The sequence below is a fragment of the Cetorhinus maximus genome, chromosome 17 (genome assembly GCF_964194155.1).
Source record: "Cetorhinus maximus chromosome 17, sCetMax3.hap1.1, whole genome shotgun sequence".
Lineage (NCBI taxonomy): Eukaryota > Metazoa > Chordata > Chondrichthyes > Lamniformes > Cetorhinidae > Cetorhinus > Cetorhinus maximus.
Window position 1 is genome coordinate 52380944 of NC_135895.1, and position 19550 is coordinate 52400493.

The 19550-nt window shown below is 43.7% G+C and overlaps 1 protein-coding gene across 7 annotated transcripts in view; it reads right to left on the reverse strand.

Annotated features, from left to right (window-relative positions):
• Positions 1–19550, reverse strand: part of fggy (FGGY carbohydrate kinase domain containing) — a 371941-nt gene that overhangs the window by 202266 nt on the left and 150125 nt on the right. For all 7 annotated transcript variants that reach the window (XR_013579315.1, XM_078561209.1, XM_078561205.1 and 4 more), the window contains one exon: positions 18825–18940. Coding sequence is in view for 5 of the 7 variants with exons in the window: in XM_078561209.1 (XP_078417335.1) it covers positions 18825–18940 (116 nt within the window). In the remaining 2 variants the exon portion in view is untranslated. The remainder of the gene's footprint in view (positions 1–18824; positions 18941–19550) is intronic.

The following is a 19550-nucleotide window of genomic DNA, read 5'->3' on the forward strand; positions in this document are numbered from 1 at the left end:
CAGGCTTTACAACACATACAACATGGTGCTGTTCTTCATGTGGGGCGGGAACCTACTGCCAATTGTGGCGCAAAAACCAGAGACACAGCAGTGAAGTGAGAGGCAATGTCTGCTGTTCAAAAATGAAAAGGCCTAGTAGAAACATTTCAGCAGTGACTCCAAGGTTAATCTGTTATAGATGTGGGGGTGACCATGTACCAGACACCAGCAGATTCAAGGAAGCAGAAAGTCATTACTGCCATAAGAAAGGTCACATAATAAAGCAATGCAGAGCGAAATCGAAACAGCCCATAAGGCAGCAAACTAGTACGATTGAATTGAATAATACAACAGAACCTGAAGCTGCTGACACCGGCATCTATTCCCTGTACTTTCCATGGCTAGTGCTATTTCCATGGCACCCTTCAAATTGATGTTAACTGCTGCGAGTAACCGGCGCTGAATGGTGTCATCGTGAACTCCACAAACTAATCGGTCCCGCAGCAAATCATTGAGTGTGTCTTTGAAGTTGCCGTTTTCTATCAACTGCTTCAACTTTGCAATATAGGTTGTGATGGACTCTCCCGGGGTCCCAACTCTGGAGTTAAACTTAAACATTTGGAACATTACGGATGGCTTTGGCTGGTATTGTGTTTTCAGGAGGTCTACTAATCCCTGTATACAGCGGTAAAAACTGAACCTATTAGGGCCACAATCCAAGTTAATGGGAAGCCACTAATAATGGAGGTAGATATGGGAGCCTCAACCAGAGTGGTGGGAGAGCACATATTTAAATACCTAAATGAAGGTAGCCAGCCACTGAATCTGGAGCGAACAACAGCTCAATTAGAGGGTCCATACAGGTAAAGGGCATTGCCACAGTACCTGTGTCCTATAGGCAACAGACAGCCCAGCTTCCAGTGATCATAGTGACAGGTGAAGGACCTAGTCTTCTGTAACCAAGACTGGTTACAAAGAATCAAGCTTAATTGGTCTGAAATATTTCACTTGAGAACAGGAGGAGTTCCTGAATTGCTAAGGAAACATGACAGTGAATTTCATGATGAATTAGTGAATTTAAAAGGCTTGCAAACAAAAATATATGCAGATTCTCAGGTGACACCTGAGCTCTCTGTAATAAAGTTATCTGTTTCTGGTTGAAACCTGTCCAGTACATCAAGTCATTACATCAATAGATTTTTAATCTTTTTGATGGACTGCTGGTCTGTGATAGCCAAGACATCGTTTCTGTAGAGAGTGGGGGAAGAGAACTTAGCCTTGTCAATTTTTTTTGTCCATGCTCCAAAATCTCCAATAGGATTACCAAGCACAATAATTGCAGCTCATTCGGGTTTTACGGGTTAAATGAGTGTGAATATCATTCTGCCTATTATACAGGATGCCACTTTGAATTTGAGTGTAGAAGTATTCATTTTTTTTAAAGGAACATCTATCTGAATCTAGAACTGAGAGGTAATCCATCTGAGTAGATTTAATTTATACTGGTGGGATTAGTAATAGAATTTACTACTAAATGCATAGGAATGGTACAGTGAATAAACTATCAATAGAGAAAATACTAACTGTATAAATATTATCATACAGGTCAAAGTCACACCCCATTTGCCTTTTCTACAGCCTCCACTCTGTATAGCGTCTCAAAAATTATGGTCATCTGCATTAGCACTTTTAAACTAAACTAAGAATATTCTCAAGGAATCTCGGTTTCTCCATTTATTCCAAGAATATTTTAGTTTGTAACCATTATTTCTATAACACCAAGTAAGGAAAGTAAGCCCTAGGAAGAGTATTGATGCTCTATGTACTCCCCATCTTTGTAAAATTATATCTTTATAAAAGTTAATATTAGCAGCTAATATTTTTCTGAGCTAATGGAGAATCAGTGATAGTGAAGGGTCACTTTTATCTCAAAGCAGTTCCATTCAAGTTAATAGTTGGGGGGTTGGGGGGGAGGGGTGGTGGCATAACCTTGGCCATGTTGGCCGTCCGGTCCAGAGAAGCACACTACCAACAGACTATGCAGCATTATTATGCAGGGAGAGCCTTTGACTGCAATTCAGGAGACTCCTCCATGACAGTGACATTAACTGCTAAGGTGAAAAGAAGACTTAAAATGGATGCTTTACATTAGCCTAGAAAATCAGCAAACTTTTATAACTGGTAAAACTGCAAGAATGGCAGAAAGAAGCAAGAACACAAGGGGCATAAAGCAGCACAGGAGAGAGCAAGAGTTCACTTTGAGAGCAATGGGGAGGAGCGAGAGCAGAACAGAACTGGGCCACCACCACCTCTAACTAGGAGACAGTCTGTATGGTCAGAGACCGTATCCAGAAAGAAAAAAATCAAGGTGTGACATCACAGGGAAGCAGGTTGGTGATTGGTGGTGAGCATTTTCTACTTATCTTACCTTAACTAGGGAATAAACTGGTGAGCCTTATCTTTCTTTTCTAAAAAGTAAGATTCATTGCTACTAGTAAGGTGTATTAAATATTAGTAGGGTCTATCAGAATTAGTAATGTTTATTAGTATTGATAAGAGTTATTAATAGTAATAAGGTTTATTAGTATTGTTAAAGGTTTATTAGCAGTAGTAAAGTTTATTAGCAGTAGCAAGGTTATTAATTAACAGATAAAGGAATGGTAGTGCTGCTCCAACCTCTACAGTGCATATCCTGTGCTTTGTGGGAGCTCCAGAACACTTTCCATATCCTGGATAACCATTTGTGCAGGAAGTGCCATCAGCTGCAGCAGGTTGAGCTCTGGGTTTCGGAACTTGAACAGCTGGCATCATTGCAGCACATCCATGACGTTGAGTGCTTTGTGGATAGCACGTTTATAGAGGTGGTAACCTTGCAGCTTAAGAGTATGCAAGGAGAGAGGGAATGGGTGACCACCATGCAGCCAAGTAGAAACAGGAAGGTAGTGCATGAGTCCCCTCAATGCATCCTACTCTCCAACCACTATTCAGTTCTGAATACTGATGAGAGTGATAATTCATCTGGGGAGTGTAGCCAGAGCCAAGTCTGTGGTACCATGTGTGGCTCAGCTGTACGAGGGCAAGGAGGGGTGGGTACAAGAAAGATTGGAAGAGCAATAGTGATAGGTGATTTGATAGTTGGCGGAATAGACAGGCGTTTCTGTGCCCACAGATATGAAGCCAGAATGGGGTGTTGCCTCCCTGGTGCCAGGGTCAAGAATGTCACTGAATGGCTATAGAGTACCCTGAGGGGGGAGGGTGAATAGACAGCAGTCGTAGCACACATTGATATGAATGACATAGGTAGAAAAAGGGATGTGGTCCTGCAGTCAGGTTTTAGGGAGCTAGGTAGGAAATTGGCAAGCAGGACTCCAGATTACTTCCAGTACCATGCTCAAGTGAGTATAAAAATAGGAGGATAAGACAGATGAATGTGTGGCTGGAAGGCTTTAGATTCTTGGGACATTGGGACCGGCTCTGGGGCAGATGGGACCTGTACAAGCGGAAGGGGTTGCATTTAACAGAGCCAGGACTGAGTCCCTTGCTCAGTGCTGTTGGGGAGGGTTTTATCTAACTTGGCAGGGGCATGGGGAGAGGAGGAAATATCAGAGAGGAATAATAATGTGTACAGAATGCTGGAAGAGATAGATAGCACTCAAATAGGAATATTAAGTTATTTGGAGGGAGTCACAGTAAGGGAGAAAGTAATAAAGTCTAAATCAGGGTTAATGCGCATTTATGTGGATGCATGGAGTGTAGTTAATAAGAATGGTGAGTTACAGGTAGAGACTGATATGTGGAACTATGATGTTGTGGCTATATCAGAAACCTGGCACAAAGAAGGGCAGGATTGGGTGTTAAATATCCTGGATCAAGGTGTTCAGGAAAGATAGGAAAGAAAGAAAGGGAAGAGGAGTGGCAGTATTGATTAAGGAGGGCATTGCGATGCTGGAGAGAGAGGATGTCCCATAGGGGTCAAAGACAGAGAGGATTATCCATGTTCGCTGGCGTTGGGCGTGTTCGGTAGCGTGAGCGGACAATATGGCGCGATTGGTTTTACGACGGCGCAAAACCAGTTTGCAATCGTCTGCTCAGCCCGCAAACTGTGCACTGTATTTCCTGCCATCGACTTCAGGAACGTCATTGTAATACATCTGCATATCACTGCCGCCAGAATCGTGCCCCTGCAACCGCTGGATCATCTGTCCCACATCAACATATAAAAGGCGTGCACTTGGCGGGTTGCACTTTGAGGGGAACCCGGATGTGAGTACACAGCAATGTCGTGCAGTGCTCGCCAGGGCCGCCTGTTGGAATTCAAGCTTGAGGTGCGTTGGGGCGGCGGGTGGTCTATCTTGCAGTTGAGATGACTTGTGGGGGGGCAAGTGCAGCCCTGCCATTGAGGTGACTTGTGGGGCATGGTGCGGGAGGCAAGGGCTGCCTTGCAGTTGAGGCAACTTGGGGAGGAAGGGCAGACTCACGGTTGAATATGGCGCATTTGGGGTGCAGGGTAGGGTGGGCAAGGGAAGCAGCCATGCATTAGGGACACCTTATATAAAACAACCGTTCCTCTGCAACTGAGACAGTTCAAGAGCAGCCATTGATATGATTGGAGCCGAGCTTCTAGCTTATCTGCCCATTCAAGCAAGACAGAGGCATCAAAGTGTCACCAAGTGCTCCAGAACTTTTCACCCACCCCACCCCCACAGGCACAGACTGCAAAGTCATGAGCGTTTTAGTGGACTGCAGAACTGTTGTATGATTGCACACATTGTACAATGTCCTTGTTAAAGCTGGCCATGAAGCAGTCATTGCTGGAGGTGCTCACAGCCCCTTGCAATGTCAGCATCCCAGTTTGGACCAGTCTCCCCGATGGCTCAAGCTAACAGTGCTGCCTGTGGGACGGATGATCCAGCGCCTGAGCTGAGAGCACAGCATGCAGTCCAATGGGCAAAGCTGCCACCAATTGGTCGGGTGGAGTGGGCTGGAGGTGGGTGGGGTCTTGGGCAGCCATGCAGTGCACTAATCTCTGGCCATCCAAGTGGTGGCCAGCACTCTCCAGGAAGCATTAAGGGGCCTTCACACTTAAACAGGACAGGTTCTTTGTACACCCATGCTAACCCACTCTTTCATCCTGCAGGAGGAGTACATCAGAAGCATGGAGCCTGGTGAACTAGCCGTATGCCTGCTGGCCTACAGAGAGTGACTATAGAGTCTATAGATGCTGCTTTTCATTCCTGAATATGATCGAGAACCAGTGTCGCCAAAGACTGTGCATGTCTCGGGAACTGGTCGGTCACACCTGTCACCTGCTGCAGGGTTTGGCACATTGGGGACATGGAGGGCTAGATGCCAATGGCCGTGAAAGTGACAGCGGCACTCAATGTCTACGCCAGTGGCTCCTTTCAGGGCTCCACAGGTGACCTCTGTGGGGTCTCACAAGTCTCCACCCACAAATGCATCCATGAGGTCACGGATGCCATCTTTGTGAGGATACATAACTTTGTGCATTTCGCCTGGGACCAGGGCAGTCAGGATGCAAAAGCGATTGGATTTGCCCGGAGCTCGGGTTTCCTACAGGTGCAGGGTGTGATTGACTGCACTCACGTGGCTCTCAGATCTCCGTCGCAACACACGGTCAATTACATCAACCACAAGGGATTCCATTCTCTGAATGTGCAGCTGGTGTGCGACCACCACAAATGCATCCTGCAGGTCTGCGCATGATTTTCATGGGCCTGTCCACAACTCCTACATCCTCAGTCAGTTAAAGGTCCCTGAAGTCTTCCAGGGTCCACAGAAGCTGCAGGGATGGCTCCTGGGGATAAGGGCTACCCACAGAGGCTGTGGCTGATGAAACCCGTGCGGCAGCCTCAGACTGCAGCAGAGTGAAGGTATAATGAGGGTCATGTTGCAAATTGCACCTTGGTGGAGCAGGCCATTGGGATGCTGAAAATGAGGTTCCTGTGCCTGGACCGGCCTGGTGGAGCCCTGTAATCCAGTCCGCAGAGGGTGTCATACATCATCATCGTCTGCTGCATCCTTTGCAACCTGGCGCTGCAAGGGGGAGACGAGCTGGCTGAGGAGGAGGTGGAGGCGCTGGAGGTCTCCTCTGATGAGGAGGATGCCGACGGGGATAAGGGTGAAGAGGTCCTCAAAGGCGACGATCACAGGGATGACGCCCTCACACTGGCTAGACGAGGCAGGCTCACCCGGGAGGCCCTCATTGGACTTGTGGAGGATGATGACGACACGCAGTGAAGAGATCCCATAAATCCACACATTGCATCTGTGAATGTTTGGCTGGCTTATGGCAGCACAAATACCCTCTGTGATAATGCTCCTGTCATGGAGACACAGTGGAGGCCCAAATAGTCACTCGAATGCAAGAGGATGATGACAACATGCAGTGAGAACACTCCAATGATCTTCACATAGCCTCTGAGAATATCTTACTCCTGTCTGACAGCTCACTTGCACCTTTGTGATCAGGATCATATTGTAGAGACGTAGCCATTAGAAGCATCGGATCCTTTGTCCGCCTTCAGCACCTGACTGAGGTGTCAGCTGTGGCTCAGTTCATAGCACCCTCGCCTTTGAATCAGAGGGTTGTGGGTTCATGTCCCACTCCCGGAAACCAAGAACTGTGATTGTACTCGAAAGAGTTGCAATCTGTGACTGTTGATAACTCGAAAGAATTTTTTCAGCACCTGACCCCTTCAGCAGCACAGCATCATTGGTCACAGATGCTGAAGAGATAGGAACCAGCCCCACCTTAAAGGTGTTGATAGCACATAGAGAGAATGATGGAACTCTGTGACCCCTGCCCACTACATTCTGGCAGTAATGACGAGCACCTTTCAGGTGCAGGCATCAGTAAGATGTCCAGTGAGTGTAAGGCCAGACCATCACTTTGGTCTGAAGGCTGCAGGGAAGAGGCACTGAACCGAGACAACTGCCTTTATCTTGTGCAGAAAGGTTTCACATCTGAGTGACAAGAACACTGCTCATAGAACAAAGAGCCATAAGCAGGGAGACATTCTTGGGAGTTTATTGTGAAGAGTGAACAATATGTAAAAGTGATTAACATCCATGCCCAGGCTGTGCAGCTAATTCTTCTTAACTTTCCGAATGCCGCAGCTACGTCTTGGTGCTCCCTGGACATCCGCAGCAGAGGTGGAGGCCTCATGCTGACTGCAACGCCCTGTCTGTGATGACCTTGGCGGGCATCCTCTGGAGGGTCGAGACGTAGAGGGCCCCGTCCTGTTTTCAGGGTCCTGCTGTGCGGCAGTGGCACCCTCCTCAGTCTGTAGAGCTGGAGCTGCTGAGGTCACAGGAAGAGGGGATTCAAATGGGCTAGACACTCCCTGGATGGATGGCCCCAGAGTATGCACCTGCTGATCCTCCTCCCTATGGGTGCCTGAGGGCCTCAGGCTGACTCTTTGAGGAGAAGGGGTAGCTGTAGTGAGATCGAGCTGCCTGGCACCCCTCCCACGTACACACTGTTGGAGGCCAATTATGGCATCAATGATGGAGTTGAGCCTATGCTGCAATGCAGGGCCAATGTCCTGGGCCAAGGTCTCCATGGTAGCCCCAACCCTACCAGTGTTGACCTCTGTGCGTTGGCATGCCGGTGCCATCACATCAGAGTTAAGGCAGACAGATTCCTCCATCGTGCCTTGCAATCTGAGGAGTGCAGCGGACATCCCTTCTGATGTTCCAAGCTTGACTTTGCAGCTCCAGCAATTGTGACACCACTGAGTCCAGGAGCTCATCATCTGACTCGGACTCAGCAAATTTCTGGCCCTCAGCAGTCCTCTGAGTGCCGGACACCTGGGAAGTCCCTGCCGCTGCCTGCTGTGGATCAGACAGTGCGATGTGCTTACCAGATTGTGATCCCAAGGCTATTCTAAAGCTAGGTCCCACCGAGGTGTGTGTCTCTGCACTGGTGGAGGTTGTAGGTGAGCGCTGTGATGCAACTTCAAGGGAGGTGCCTCCAGATTCCTCTTCAGAAGTTTCTTCAGGGGTTGATTGGAGGCCCTGTGTCATGGATTCCATCGGCTGTTTCCCAGATGTGCCTGTGAAAGCAAGGGGAGATAATTAGTGCATGGCAGTGGTCTGTGAAACAGAATGCATCGCTCACGGCATGCTTGTCTGATGGATGTTGCACTGCTGGATCCTCACTCCGTAGAGCACCACTAATCTCACCGTCAGATTGTCACCGGCAGCTGGTTGGCTCTGTTTTCAAAGTCCATGAAGACCTTGATTTCAGGCATTCCTCCACTGGTCTGCAACCTCCCCCTCTTGTTGTGTGCCAGCTTGTCCTGCATGAATAGAAGTGGAGAGAGTGTAAGCAGCACGCCTGCCAGGCCAGATGATAAGTGTGCCTGGCATGTGTGGGTGGTGAGTGGTCCCATGGACAGGATGAGGACAATGACTGTGAGTGTGAGAGAGTAAATAGTGATGTCCCTTGAACTGGTAGTGAGTGAGATCCCTGTGGATATGTAATGTGTTTGAGTGTGTGAGTTGAGAGTGATGAGAAGAGTGACTTATCCTGGCAGAATGGAGGAGATCATTCATCCACTTGTGGCACTGGGAGGCTGTCCTCTTTTGAAGGGCTTTGACACTGACCACCTCTGCCACTGCCTCCCAAGCCTGGTTGGTCATACCTTTGTCCATCCTGCAGCCAGAGCGGGGTAGAGGGCATCCTGGCAGGCCTCCACGACATCCAAAAGGCGTTCCAGTGACGCGTCGCTAAACCTGGAGGCTGCAGTCCTCTTGCCTTTTGTGGACATCTTGCCTGCAGCAGTCATGGGCTGGAAGCACTGAGATGTGTGTGCATGGCTGGACTTTAAATATGGCACCCGGCGTGATGGAGCAGTGAGGTGATGGCAGGTGTGCGAATGAGAGCCTACCTGCCATCGAAATGGCATGTTTCCCAGGAATGCATAAATAATGTGGCAGGTTTAGGATGAAACAGTCAGAAAACTCGCCATTGCGGCTGGCAGGTAAAATGTTGTTTTACCTTCCCGCTACTGTGCTTAGTGCAAATCTGAGACAATTCTGTCAAGAATCTATTTGGCTCGAGCTAAGGAACAAAAAAAGTGCAAAGGTGCAATAAAAATGGGTAGTGTATAGGCCACCAACTAGTGGCAACAATGTAGAGGAACAAATTTGCAAGGAAATTACAAAGAGGTGCAAGAATTATACAGTAGTTATAATGGCAGGCTTTAATTGCCCCAATGCAATTAGTAGTAGTGTAAAGGGCAGAGAGGGTCAATAGTTTCCACAGTGTGTTCAGCAAAATTCTCTGCAGCAGTATGTATACAGTCAATCGAGAGGGGAGGCATTATTGGACCTGGTTCTTGGGAATGAGGTGGGCCAGTTGGATCAAGTATCAGTTGGAGAACATTTAGGGGACAGTGACCATTGTATCACAAGATTTAGGTTGGCTATAGATAAGGACAGGGAGCAATCTAGCGTAAGAATAAATAACTGGGGGAAAGCCAATTTCAATGGGGTAAGAATAGATCTGGGCCAAATAAATTGGAATCAAAGGTTGGAAAAATGATAGCTGAACAATGAGCTACCTTCAAAGAAGAAACAAGTTGAGCACAGTCAAAGTATATACCCTCGAAGGGGAAAGGTGGGCAAACAAATCCAGAGTTCCAAGGATGACAAAAGAAATAGAGATTAAGGTGAAGAAGAAAAAGTGTGCTTTTGACAGATGTCAGATGGATAATACAATGGAGAACCAGACTGAATATAGAACATTCAGCGGGGAAGTGAAAAGGCAAATAAGAGATGCAAAGTGAGAGTATGAAAAGAGACTGGCAGCTAACATAAAAGTGAATCATAAAGTCTACTTACAGGCATATAATAAGTATAAAGGTGGTATAAGGAGGAGTAGAGCCAATTAGGGACCAAAGAGGGGGTTTGCGCATGGAAGCAGTTGTCTTTACCAAGAAGATGTTACCTAGGCCATGGTGAAAGAAAAGGTTATTAAAGCACTAGAAGCATTTATAATTGATAAAGAGGAAATATTATATAGGCTGTCTATACTTAAAATTGATAAAGCACCAGGAGCAACAGAGATGCATCCAAAGATACAGTGGGAAGTGACAGTGCAAATTGCTGAGGCACCAAACATAATTTTCCAGTCTTCCTTAGACTCAGGGGTGGTGTGAGAGGACTGGAGAATTGCAAATGTTACACTCTGTTCAAAAAAGGATGTAAAGATAAGCCCAGAAACTACAGACTAATCAGTGGGGAAACTTCTAGAAACAATAATTTGGGTCAAAATTAATAGTCACATGGACAAATGTGGGTTAATTAAGGAAAATCAGCCTGGATATATTAAGGGAAAATCATGTTTAACTTACTTGCTTGAGATTTTTGATTAGGTAACAGAGAGGGTTGATGAGGGCAATGCTGTTGATGTGATGTAGATGGATTTTCAAAAAGCATTCGATACAGTGCTGCACAACAGGCTTGTGAGCCAAGCTATAGCTCATGGAATAAAAGGGAGAATAGCAACATGGATACAGAATTGGCTGAGTGACAGGAAACAGAGAGTAGTGCTTTTCAGCCTGGAGGAAGGTTTGTAGTGGAGTTCCCCAGGGGTCAATATTGGGACCCATGCTCCTCCTGATATATATTAATGGCCTAGACCTTGCAGTACAGGGCACAATTTCAAAATCTGTGCACGTCACAAAGCTTGGAGGCATTGTGAGCTGTGAGGAGGATAGCGTAGAACTTCAAAAGGACGTAGATAAGTTGGTGGAATGGGCGGACAAGTGACAGATCAAGTTCAGTGTGGAGAAATCTAAAGTAATTAATTTTAGTAGGAAGAACATACAGAGACAATACAGTATAAATAAAGGGTACAACTCTAAATGGGGTGAAGGAGCAGAAGGACCTGGTGTATATGTGCATAATTCACTCAAGGTGGCAGGATAGTTTGAGAGTGCGGTTAATAAAGCATACAGTATCCTAGGCTTTATTAATAGGGACATAAAGTACAAGAACAAGGAGGTTATGTTGTATAAGATACTAGTTTGGCCTCAGCTGGAGTATTGTGCCCAACTCTGGGTGCCACACTTTAGGAAGGATATGAAGCCATTGGAGAGAGTGCAGAAAAGATTCATGAGAATGTTTTCAGGGAAGAGGAACTTCAGTTATGAAAATAGATTGAAGAAGTTGGGACTGTTTTCCTTGGAGAAGAGAAGGTTGAGAAGAAACCTGATAAAGGTATTCAAAATTATGAAAGGTCAGGACGGAGTAGATAGCTCGAAACTGTTCCCACTCAAGAAAGTATCGAAAACAAGAGGGCACAGATTTGAAGTAATTGGCAAAAGAAACAAAAAGAACTTGGGGAAAATTTTCACATAGCAAGTGATTAGGTTCTGGAATGCACAGCTTGAGTGTGGCAGAGACAGAGTCAATTGAGGCATTCAAAAGGGAATTAGACTGTCACGTGAACAGGAAGAATGTGAAGGGTTCGGGGGAGAAGGCGGGAGAATGGCTCCAGATGAACTGCTCATTCAGAGAACCAGTGCAGACATGATAGCCTCCTTCTGTGCTGTAACAATTCTTAATTCTGTGAAAGCACAAGTCTAATAATTAGCTTACAAATGGTGAGAAACACTGGCACAAATGAAGATGTGATATTTATACCCAATTTTCTGAAGTTAGCTCATTTTCATAATTGTGAATTGCTCCAGGTGCAGAATTGGCTTTGTTCAGAAAGTACACTAGTAGTTCAAAATTGCATGTAAGTTGAATTTAAATGTGTGAAAACAAAGGGAAATTTTACCAAAGTAACAACAATTCTTTAAAGCCTTTGGAACAGTGGCAGCTTTTTCTAAGACTGTTCAAAAGATTGTGGTTCAAGTCTCAGTCTAAAACCTAGGCTGACATTCCAATGCAGTAATGAGGGAGTGCTGCACTGTCAGAGATACTTTATTTTCAAAAAGATGTTGTGATGATCCATGTACTAGGAAAAGCCTATATTTTCTTTTGTGCAATGTGCCTTTAAGACCAATGTAGGCTGGGGGGGGTATTCAAAAAGGTTAATTAGTTCCCTGATTATTACATCATTAGGTTCCAAGAAATACCCATATGACCTAAGGTTGCCATGGGGTTTAGCCGCTAAGAAGCAAAGGGTAATTAGAAAACTAACTGCAGTGCAGTTGGGTCAGGATGTGTTTTCTGTTTGGCAGTCTTCAAACAGATGCTGGTATTGAAGCAGGTCTCTGAAAGTGTTACCATGTATGTTATCCATTTGGAAAGGAGAAACAGCTGAAGACAGGAAGGGTAAGGGGTTGTTAATTGGATAAGACCTATTGCTCCTGTTTCTGTGTTGCCAGATCCCACCAGATCACTTTAAAGGAGTGGAAAAGGAACTCTCTGGGGAATCTGTGCCATCAAGACTTGGTCATGAATCGACTGAGAGAGGGCCTGTGGAGATGCTGTTATGAGGATGTGGGTTTTTGTAAAGATACAATTTCTAATTTTTCTTTTCTGGCTGGATTTTAAAAAAAACTGAAACTCTCTAAAAGACAATGGAGACTGCCCAGACAGCTACAATAAACAGCTTGCATTCTACCAAGTGGGATGGAAAAAAAGACACTCAACCCCCAGGGGAGCATGAATGATGCCAACTCCTGTTGGCTTTACACTATCCTGAAACTTTGCAAATATTTCTGAGATGAGATGTCAAAATGCAATTACCTGTTCTAAAACAATGGCTGCAGCAGACATGGACTAATAGAATTTCTCTGGAATATACAGCCAGCAGAGTACTTTCAGAGACTGTTTTACTAAGCAGGAGAAAGATCAAGACAATGCTGTACTGGAGCTGTTTGCTCTTACTGTCTCTCTCTCTCCCTCCAAAGTATTGTGCCCAAATTTGCATCCTGAGAAGAGAAATCTACTGCAAACCAAGATCATTTGGGAATAAAACGTGGAAACCTGCACCATACAACAACACCCAGGAAGTCAACTGAACAAAACAGCCGTAACGTAGAATCACCACAACAGGACCAGTCAAAGAATAGCTAACCGTATAAGCTAACCGTATACTTTGTGTTTATCTTCTTCATGAACTATAAAAGATCCTAAGTCTATCCTCTCGTTCTGCCATCTATACTAGTGCGTGTGTGACATATGTGGTGGTTGCAATTTACCTAGTCTATTTTTTAGTTCAGGAAATAGTTTCATTGCATTTATCTTGTTATTTGTTTAACCTATGAAAACCTGTCTGACTAATTCTTTACAAACTGAAAGCATAAATAGTGGGACTTTGCAGTATTGGCAAAGCACACCCTCTCTAAATTCACAAAAAAAACCCTGTTATGGTGAGACCTGGAGAAGGAGAGTAGAGAAATCATTTTACCCCTCCTCACGTTGTCGTAACAGTGCGCTTTGTCAGTGTTGAGATGGAATATGGCTGCTGGTGAATGAGATTCAAGGATCAAAACGATTGAGTGAGAAGTGAGAGACTCTACATAATGGAGGCCGAGTTGAAAATATTGCACATAGTCGGCTTCGTGGGGATTCCTTTCTTTTAAAAGTTATTGGTCTCTACAGGGATCTGTAACAAGGTGGATGCAAAAGAACCCATAGCATTATTCCGAAGAGGAGCAGGGAGATTTCCTCAGTGTCTTGGCCAATATTTATCCTTCAGTCAGTATCACGAAGAGATTATTTGGCCATTATCATCCAGATGTTTGTGAACGTTTGCTGTGTACAAAACAGCTGCCATATTTCCTACGTTACAGCACGGATTGCACTTCAAAGTGCTTAATTGGCTGTAAAGTGGTTTGGCTCATGAAAGGTGCTATATGAATGCAAGTCTTTCTTTAAAAGGAAGAAATTACAGGCAAAGGTGAAGGGTTAGGAAGCCCAACATGCAGGTATGAGACAGCAGGAAAGAGGTTGAACAGCCCAACCTAAAATCTCATGTTTCATGGATACTGAAATGGAGATTGGTCTGAGGAGGGTAGGCATGTTTGTAAATGCATGTCAAATTCCTCATAAGCCAACATTGCAGCATCCCTGTAAGGATGCATTGCTAAATTTCAGGCCATTACTTACCAGTAAGGTCACTAAATCTGCCAATTCTATGTGCTAATAATAGTTAAATACATACTTGCAGCAACTGACACAACTTTGCAACTTACTGTCTGATGGCCCAATAAAGACAGTTCCCCATTGTTGCAGGCTGGTGAAACAGATCATGAGATATCACTGGGATATGTAGCCAATGAGGATACATGGAATACTGATTCCATTCCATTCAGTGCCACTGGGGTAATTGGGGTGTCCAATATTATGGTTAGTCGGGCATTCAAATATTTTAATGACACCTTTGGGTCTGCTGTCCCAGTCTCTTTAGGGAAGATGAGTCTTCATGTCTACCAATCATTTTCCAAAGTAAAACTTGTTACTCCAAATCTGCAGATAAAAGTGTGTGAGTACCAGTAGATGGGCACAGGGCATCCCTTATGCAGCCTAACTTGGCTCATATCCTTCCATCTTAATTCTTTCAAACATCTCAGAAGGAATATTTCTTTTTGGAAACCCAATTGGTGCTGGGAACCAAAAATACTTTAGAAAAATTAGCTCAAAGATCATGAGAACCTAAATAACTGAAGAGCAAAATTAACGTAAAGAAGAAATGACTGGGCTGAATGCACTAAGCTTTGCAATACTACACATTTTTTAACAACATTCAGTATGCTAATGTCCTTCAGGGAAGGAAATCTGCTGTCCTTACCTGGTCTGCCCTACTTGCGACTCCAGGCCCACAGCAATGTGTTGACTCTTAAAATTCCCTGTGAAATGGCCTAGGAAGCCATTCAGTTCTCAAGGGCAATTAGGGATGGGCAATAAATACCGGCCCAGCCAGTGACGCCCACATCCCATGAACAAATAATTTTAAAAATGCCTATTAGCACCTAGCAACCCTGAACGTCCATTTCACATGCACATGATTTAGTACTGTATGCTATGTCCTGCCTCCAAACTAATGAAATTAATTTCCTCCTGTTTGATGTCAGCACTCCTTAAAGCTGCATTCCCCACCCATGGGAAATCTCATGTGATGTATAGTAGGTGGAGATCTAGAATAATGGATTCTGCCCACCTTTTCAATTCAGATCACCTGATATACTCAAATAGGGAAAATCCAAATGGAAAATCTAGATTAGGCTTTTTTAAAGAACTTCGGAGAATTTGGGGGAATATTTTGAAGAAGGTCCTCCTCTCAACTTTCCATCCCCTTTAAGAAATAAATTAATGGTCTGTGCACTTCTCTAATTTTATTTAATAATTTTCGCCAGCAATAATTTATCATTTCAGAATACTGCATGAAAGTTTTCATGGATTTTGAAATCTATCAATATCCTTAAACATATCAAACAAAAATTTATTTCTGTGCTCGTTAGGATAATTCAACTGGAGTACATAACTGAGTGTAGATTTTATTGTTCCTAAAACTTTAATTTTGGACAATTATGCCTTATGATAGCTAGTGATAACATATCTGTTATTGCAGGCCAGCTGTAAAAAGATAGTGAACAAGTGAGCAACAGTCTAAAATTGCCCAGTAGGCAATTCTTCCAGAAGGTGCTATATTGACTGTAAAAGGCCAGAAGTGCCAAAACATTCTCAATGTAACACGTTCCCAATTGCAGAATAATATTTGGGATAGTCAGTATAGTTTCCCAGGCAACCACATCTCCAGTCACAGCCACTCAGACACAATTAAGTTCTGAAATCAATTTTCCAGGCATAAATATACATTTTGAAATTTGGTAGGATTCTTTTCAGCCAATCTAAAATCAGATGTACGTTACCTCTTGTTCACTTTTCAGAGCAGGATGACAAAAGCCAATTACTAAAATGCTAACTGTAATTTGTTCTATGAAAATTTGGATACAATCTGATACTCAATTTCTCAACTTTGATTGCTGAGGACAATAACTAGTCAACAACCCATCTGCTTGATAAAAAACAGAAGACACCAGGGAGTGTTACAAAATTCAAATACACCAAACTGCAAAGGCAATGACTGAATGATCTAAGTCGTGAACAAAGCTTGTGCCATTCTAACAATACACTCTTGCTCCAATCTTAAAATAGGGAATTCCCTCCTTATGGGTTTTTCCACTCCCTACACTAGGGGCAGGGTTTTTAGGTCGGCGTGCGGGCGCGATTTTTAAAAATTTAGTAACAGAAACCTCATCCCGCCCTTGGATGAGGTTTCATGAAAAATGTAAAGGCCGCCTGGTCGATTTGCCCAACTGCCACCTGTAAGGTTGATGGGCCATGAAAAATCGGGGACAATTACAGCTTTAATGGGCTTAATTGCCCTTTTAATTGTCAGTGGACGTGCTTCTGACCTTTACACACACCTGCCGACCGAAATATCGCACGAGTGTGGGATGACATCGGGACGCTCGCCTGATGTCATCACGCACTATTTTACACTCTAGCGGGTCGGGCACGCGCCCACACTTCGACCTGAAAATTCTGCCCCAGGTATCCTTATTGAGCCTTCAAATTAAATTGTCAATTTAATGACCATCCATTTGTCTGGAATTGTAGACCACATCTACTCAAAATAGGAAGATATATAGGGAAACTTTATTTCAGGTAAGATCCTCTCCAACCAGTAGAAAAAAAGGCTTTCATTCCATCACAATGGACCAGAATCAAATCCATGTCAAAGAGGTGAAAGGGTAGCGTGATCGGCCAGTGTTATTCCAATTTTTTTTATAAAGTGTAGAACATATAGCTTTATTCTAATTGTTCTCATTTTGAGTCTTGTTGTTCATGTTTTGTATCTTGTGGTGGCATTGCAAATATTTCTGTTTTAGTCACCAAAATGATCTCTAGCTTTTACCAAACCGTTTTACATCACCCTGATAGGAAATAGTGGAATAGATATTGAACCCCATCCTCAGTTTTCTAGGTGGAACATGGAGAAGAAAAGGAACAACTTTAGGAGGACATATCCCACGCCCCGAAGAGTCATGAAATGTACCTAACTTCATATTGAGTCAGGTGATTTTTCAGGCCTTGCTTGCAGCCACTTAATGCAGGTGTTAGGCCCCTTGTATATGTCAGTGAGAAGCTTAATATCTGCTTTAGGACTGTTTTTGAAATTGGGCTGCCCTGAATGTAGTAGGGCCTGCTCTGCTCAGGTTTCACTGCACTGCCTGTGACCTCAGATCGAACATTTTTGAGAACTGCTGCTGACCCATGATAGTTTCCTTCCTGTTCACCTTCCCTCATGAGCACTTAGCCAAAGACCACTGCCATCAAGGCAGGTATTGACATGGATGAGCATCCTCTGGAGGCGCTACAGATGCCAAATGCTCGTTGTAATTATTCAAATGAGATCCAAATTCTATATTTGATGTAGCTCTGGTCTACCTTTTGGGGGATTGGCCCCTGTGGCCAGTTCGTGCTGGCTTATGAATGAGTGAATGAATGAATTTCTACCTCAGCAAATTTTCCACTGAAAAACTTCTCACCTAAAATGAATGGGGGTATTTTACTTTCAGATAGTATATTATTTACTGGGACATTCATTTATCTATACACAATGCATAGAGGCTACTAGATTAGTAGTGCCTGTTGATTACAATTGAGTAATCCAGTTAGGGTTCAGATGACATCCAAAACCTGAAAGCTAAATGTGTGAATCCATTCATCAAATGAACTGCAAGTAATTTCTTGTAATTTTCTGACAGATGTTTGATGCCATTTTTACTACTATATATCAAGGTTACATTTTTAAACGACAGCTCCTTCTTTTAATAATGAATATCACTGTCACAATGCAGGACATCATAAACTGCAAAAGCATTAGAAATGGGCTCTAGTTTAATTTTGGTAAAGTATATAAGATTTTTCCCTCCCAGATAAAATTTTTAGCTAGGAATCCGTGGGAACTAACGCTTTGGCACACTAATTTGCTAACAATAAGTGAAAAAAACGCAAAAGTGAGAAATATGAAATGTTGGAAGCACATAAGTGAAGAAAGCTTGGTTGAAATTTCACATACGACTATTACTTAACTATCTTCTGATGAAGGGTTCCACTAGATACAATATGAATGTACGAACTACGAGGAGCGGGAATCTTGGAACAATATTGTGAGATCAAACATTCCATCCACATCATGCAGCACACTTCAATTCCCAAAGCAACAGCATCAGATAGGAACTGAAAATGGCTGTGAGTCAGAAAGTGAAGTAAAATTATTCATGTGGGGACTGCAATTTCCTAGTAGCCCTAAAGGTAAAACCGAATGCTAAGATGCTTGATTAGTTAAACTGTGTAAAATCGCATATTATTCTGATTGGAATACCAATATGTTTTCAAATTAGATTCTAATTGGTTGAGGCAAACTTACAGTTCTTAGCATAACTTTATCTCAGATTTCAGCCAAAGGGAGTGCTGGATTGCAACCACCAAAATCCCAATATTCATTTGTAGGAGTGAAATTTTGTTTATTTTGTTGGTAGGTTACCTTTGGATTATTGAACCATGAATAGATCCAAAATACTTCTAACCGGTGCCCTTTCAAACTGAAGCGAAGTATTCTCTGGGTCAGCCAGCTGGAGGGAGCCTGAAACAACCTCACACGAATGTGTCAGAGAACCTCCTGTACTTGAGGCATGAGGCCAGGAATTTTGTTTGATTACTGGAACTATATATAGCTGCAGCACCAAGCCACAAATCTGCATTATATGATAAACAGCTCGCAAGTACAAAATATCCCATTTTAAAATATCCAAATAAACACATATATGGTAACAACTATTATTGCATACCTATTTTGGAGTGGTTGTTGACCGTTAAATCTCCAAGTCCAATCTGTTTCCAGAAGCAGTCATTCCAGCCTGTTTCTGCAGAGTAGGTCCATTTACAAATCAACGTACATAGAGATCTAGATTAAAAAGCAAACAGTAATTGCCTATATCTCACTTGATTCAGTAATATAATTTGAATACATTGCAAACCAATTTAATATTTCGGAGAGATGCTATAGCTGTTATTGATAAAACATAAATGAGGATATTTTGCTTTAGTTTGAAAGGTCACTGGTTAGAAGTATTTTGGATCTATTATTGGTTCAATGAGTACATTGTCATCATTCTCCTGTATGTCACCCTGTCAAAATCCTCATCTGAGTCCTCAGAACTTGTCTGCAACCTCATCCTCTGGGAGCTGGCACATGTACTACCCATTCCCTCTGACATGCCCACGACCTGGTCACTGCCATGTGCTGACCATTGCTCTATGGTATCGTTTAAGGGCCACATGGTGTCAGTACCTGAGCTACTGTTTGTGAATGTAAAGCCAAGTGATGGCGCATCCTCATCACTTTGCTGGGTAGCTCTTCTAGCTTCAGCTTCAGCTGTCCAGGTGGCAATTCTTATGTGTCATATGTCAAAGCATACAAGTAGAAGGGAAGGTTGGGTTGCAGGAAAGGGGATGAGAGGAAGGCAAGAGTTCCATGGGCATATTATCTTTAGCTTCCACTGATGTCACTGCTC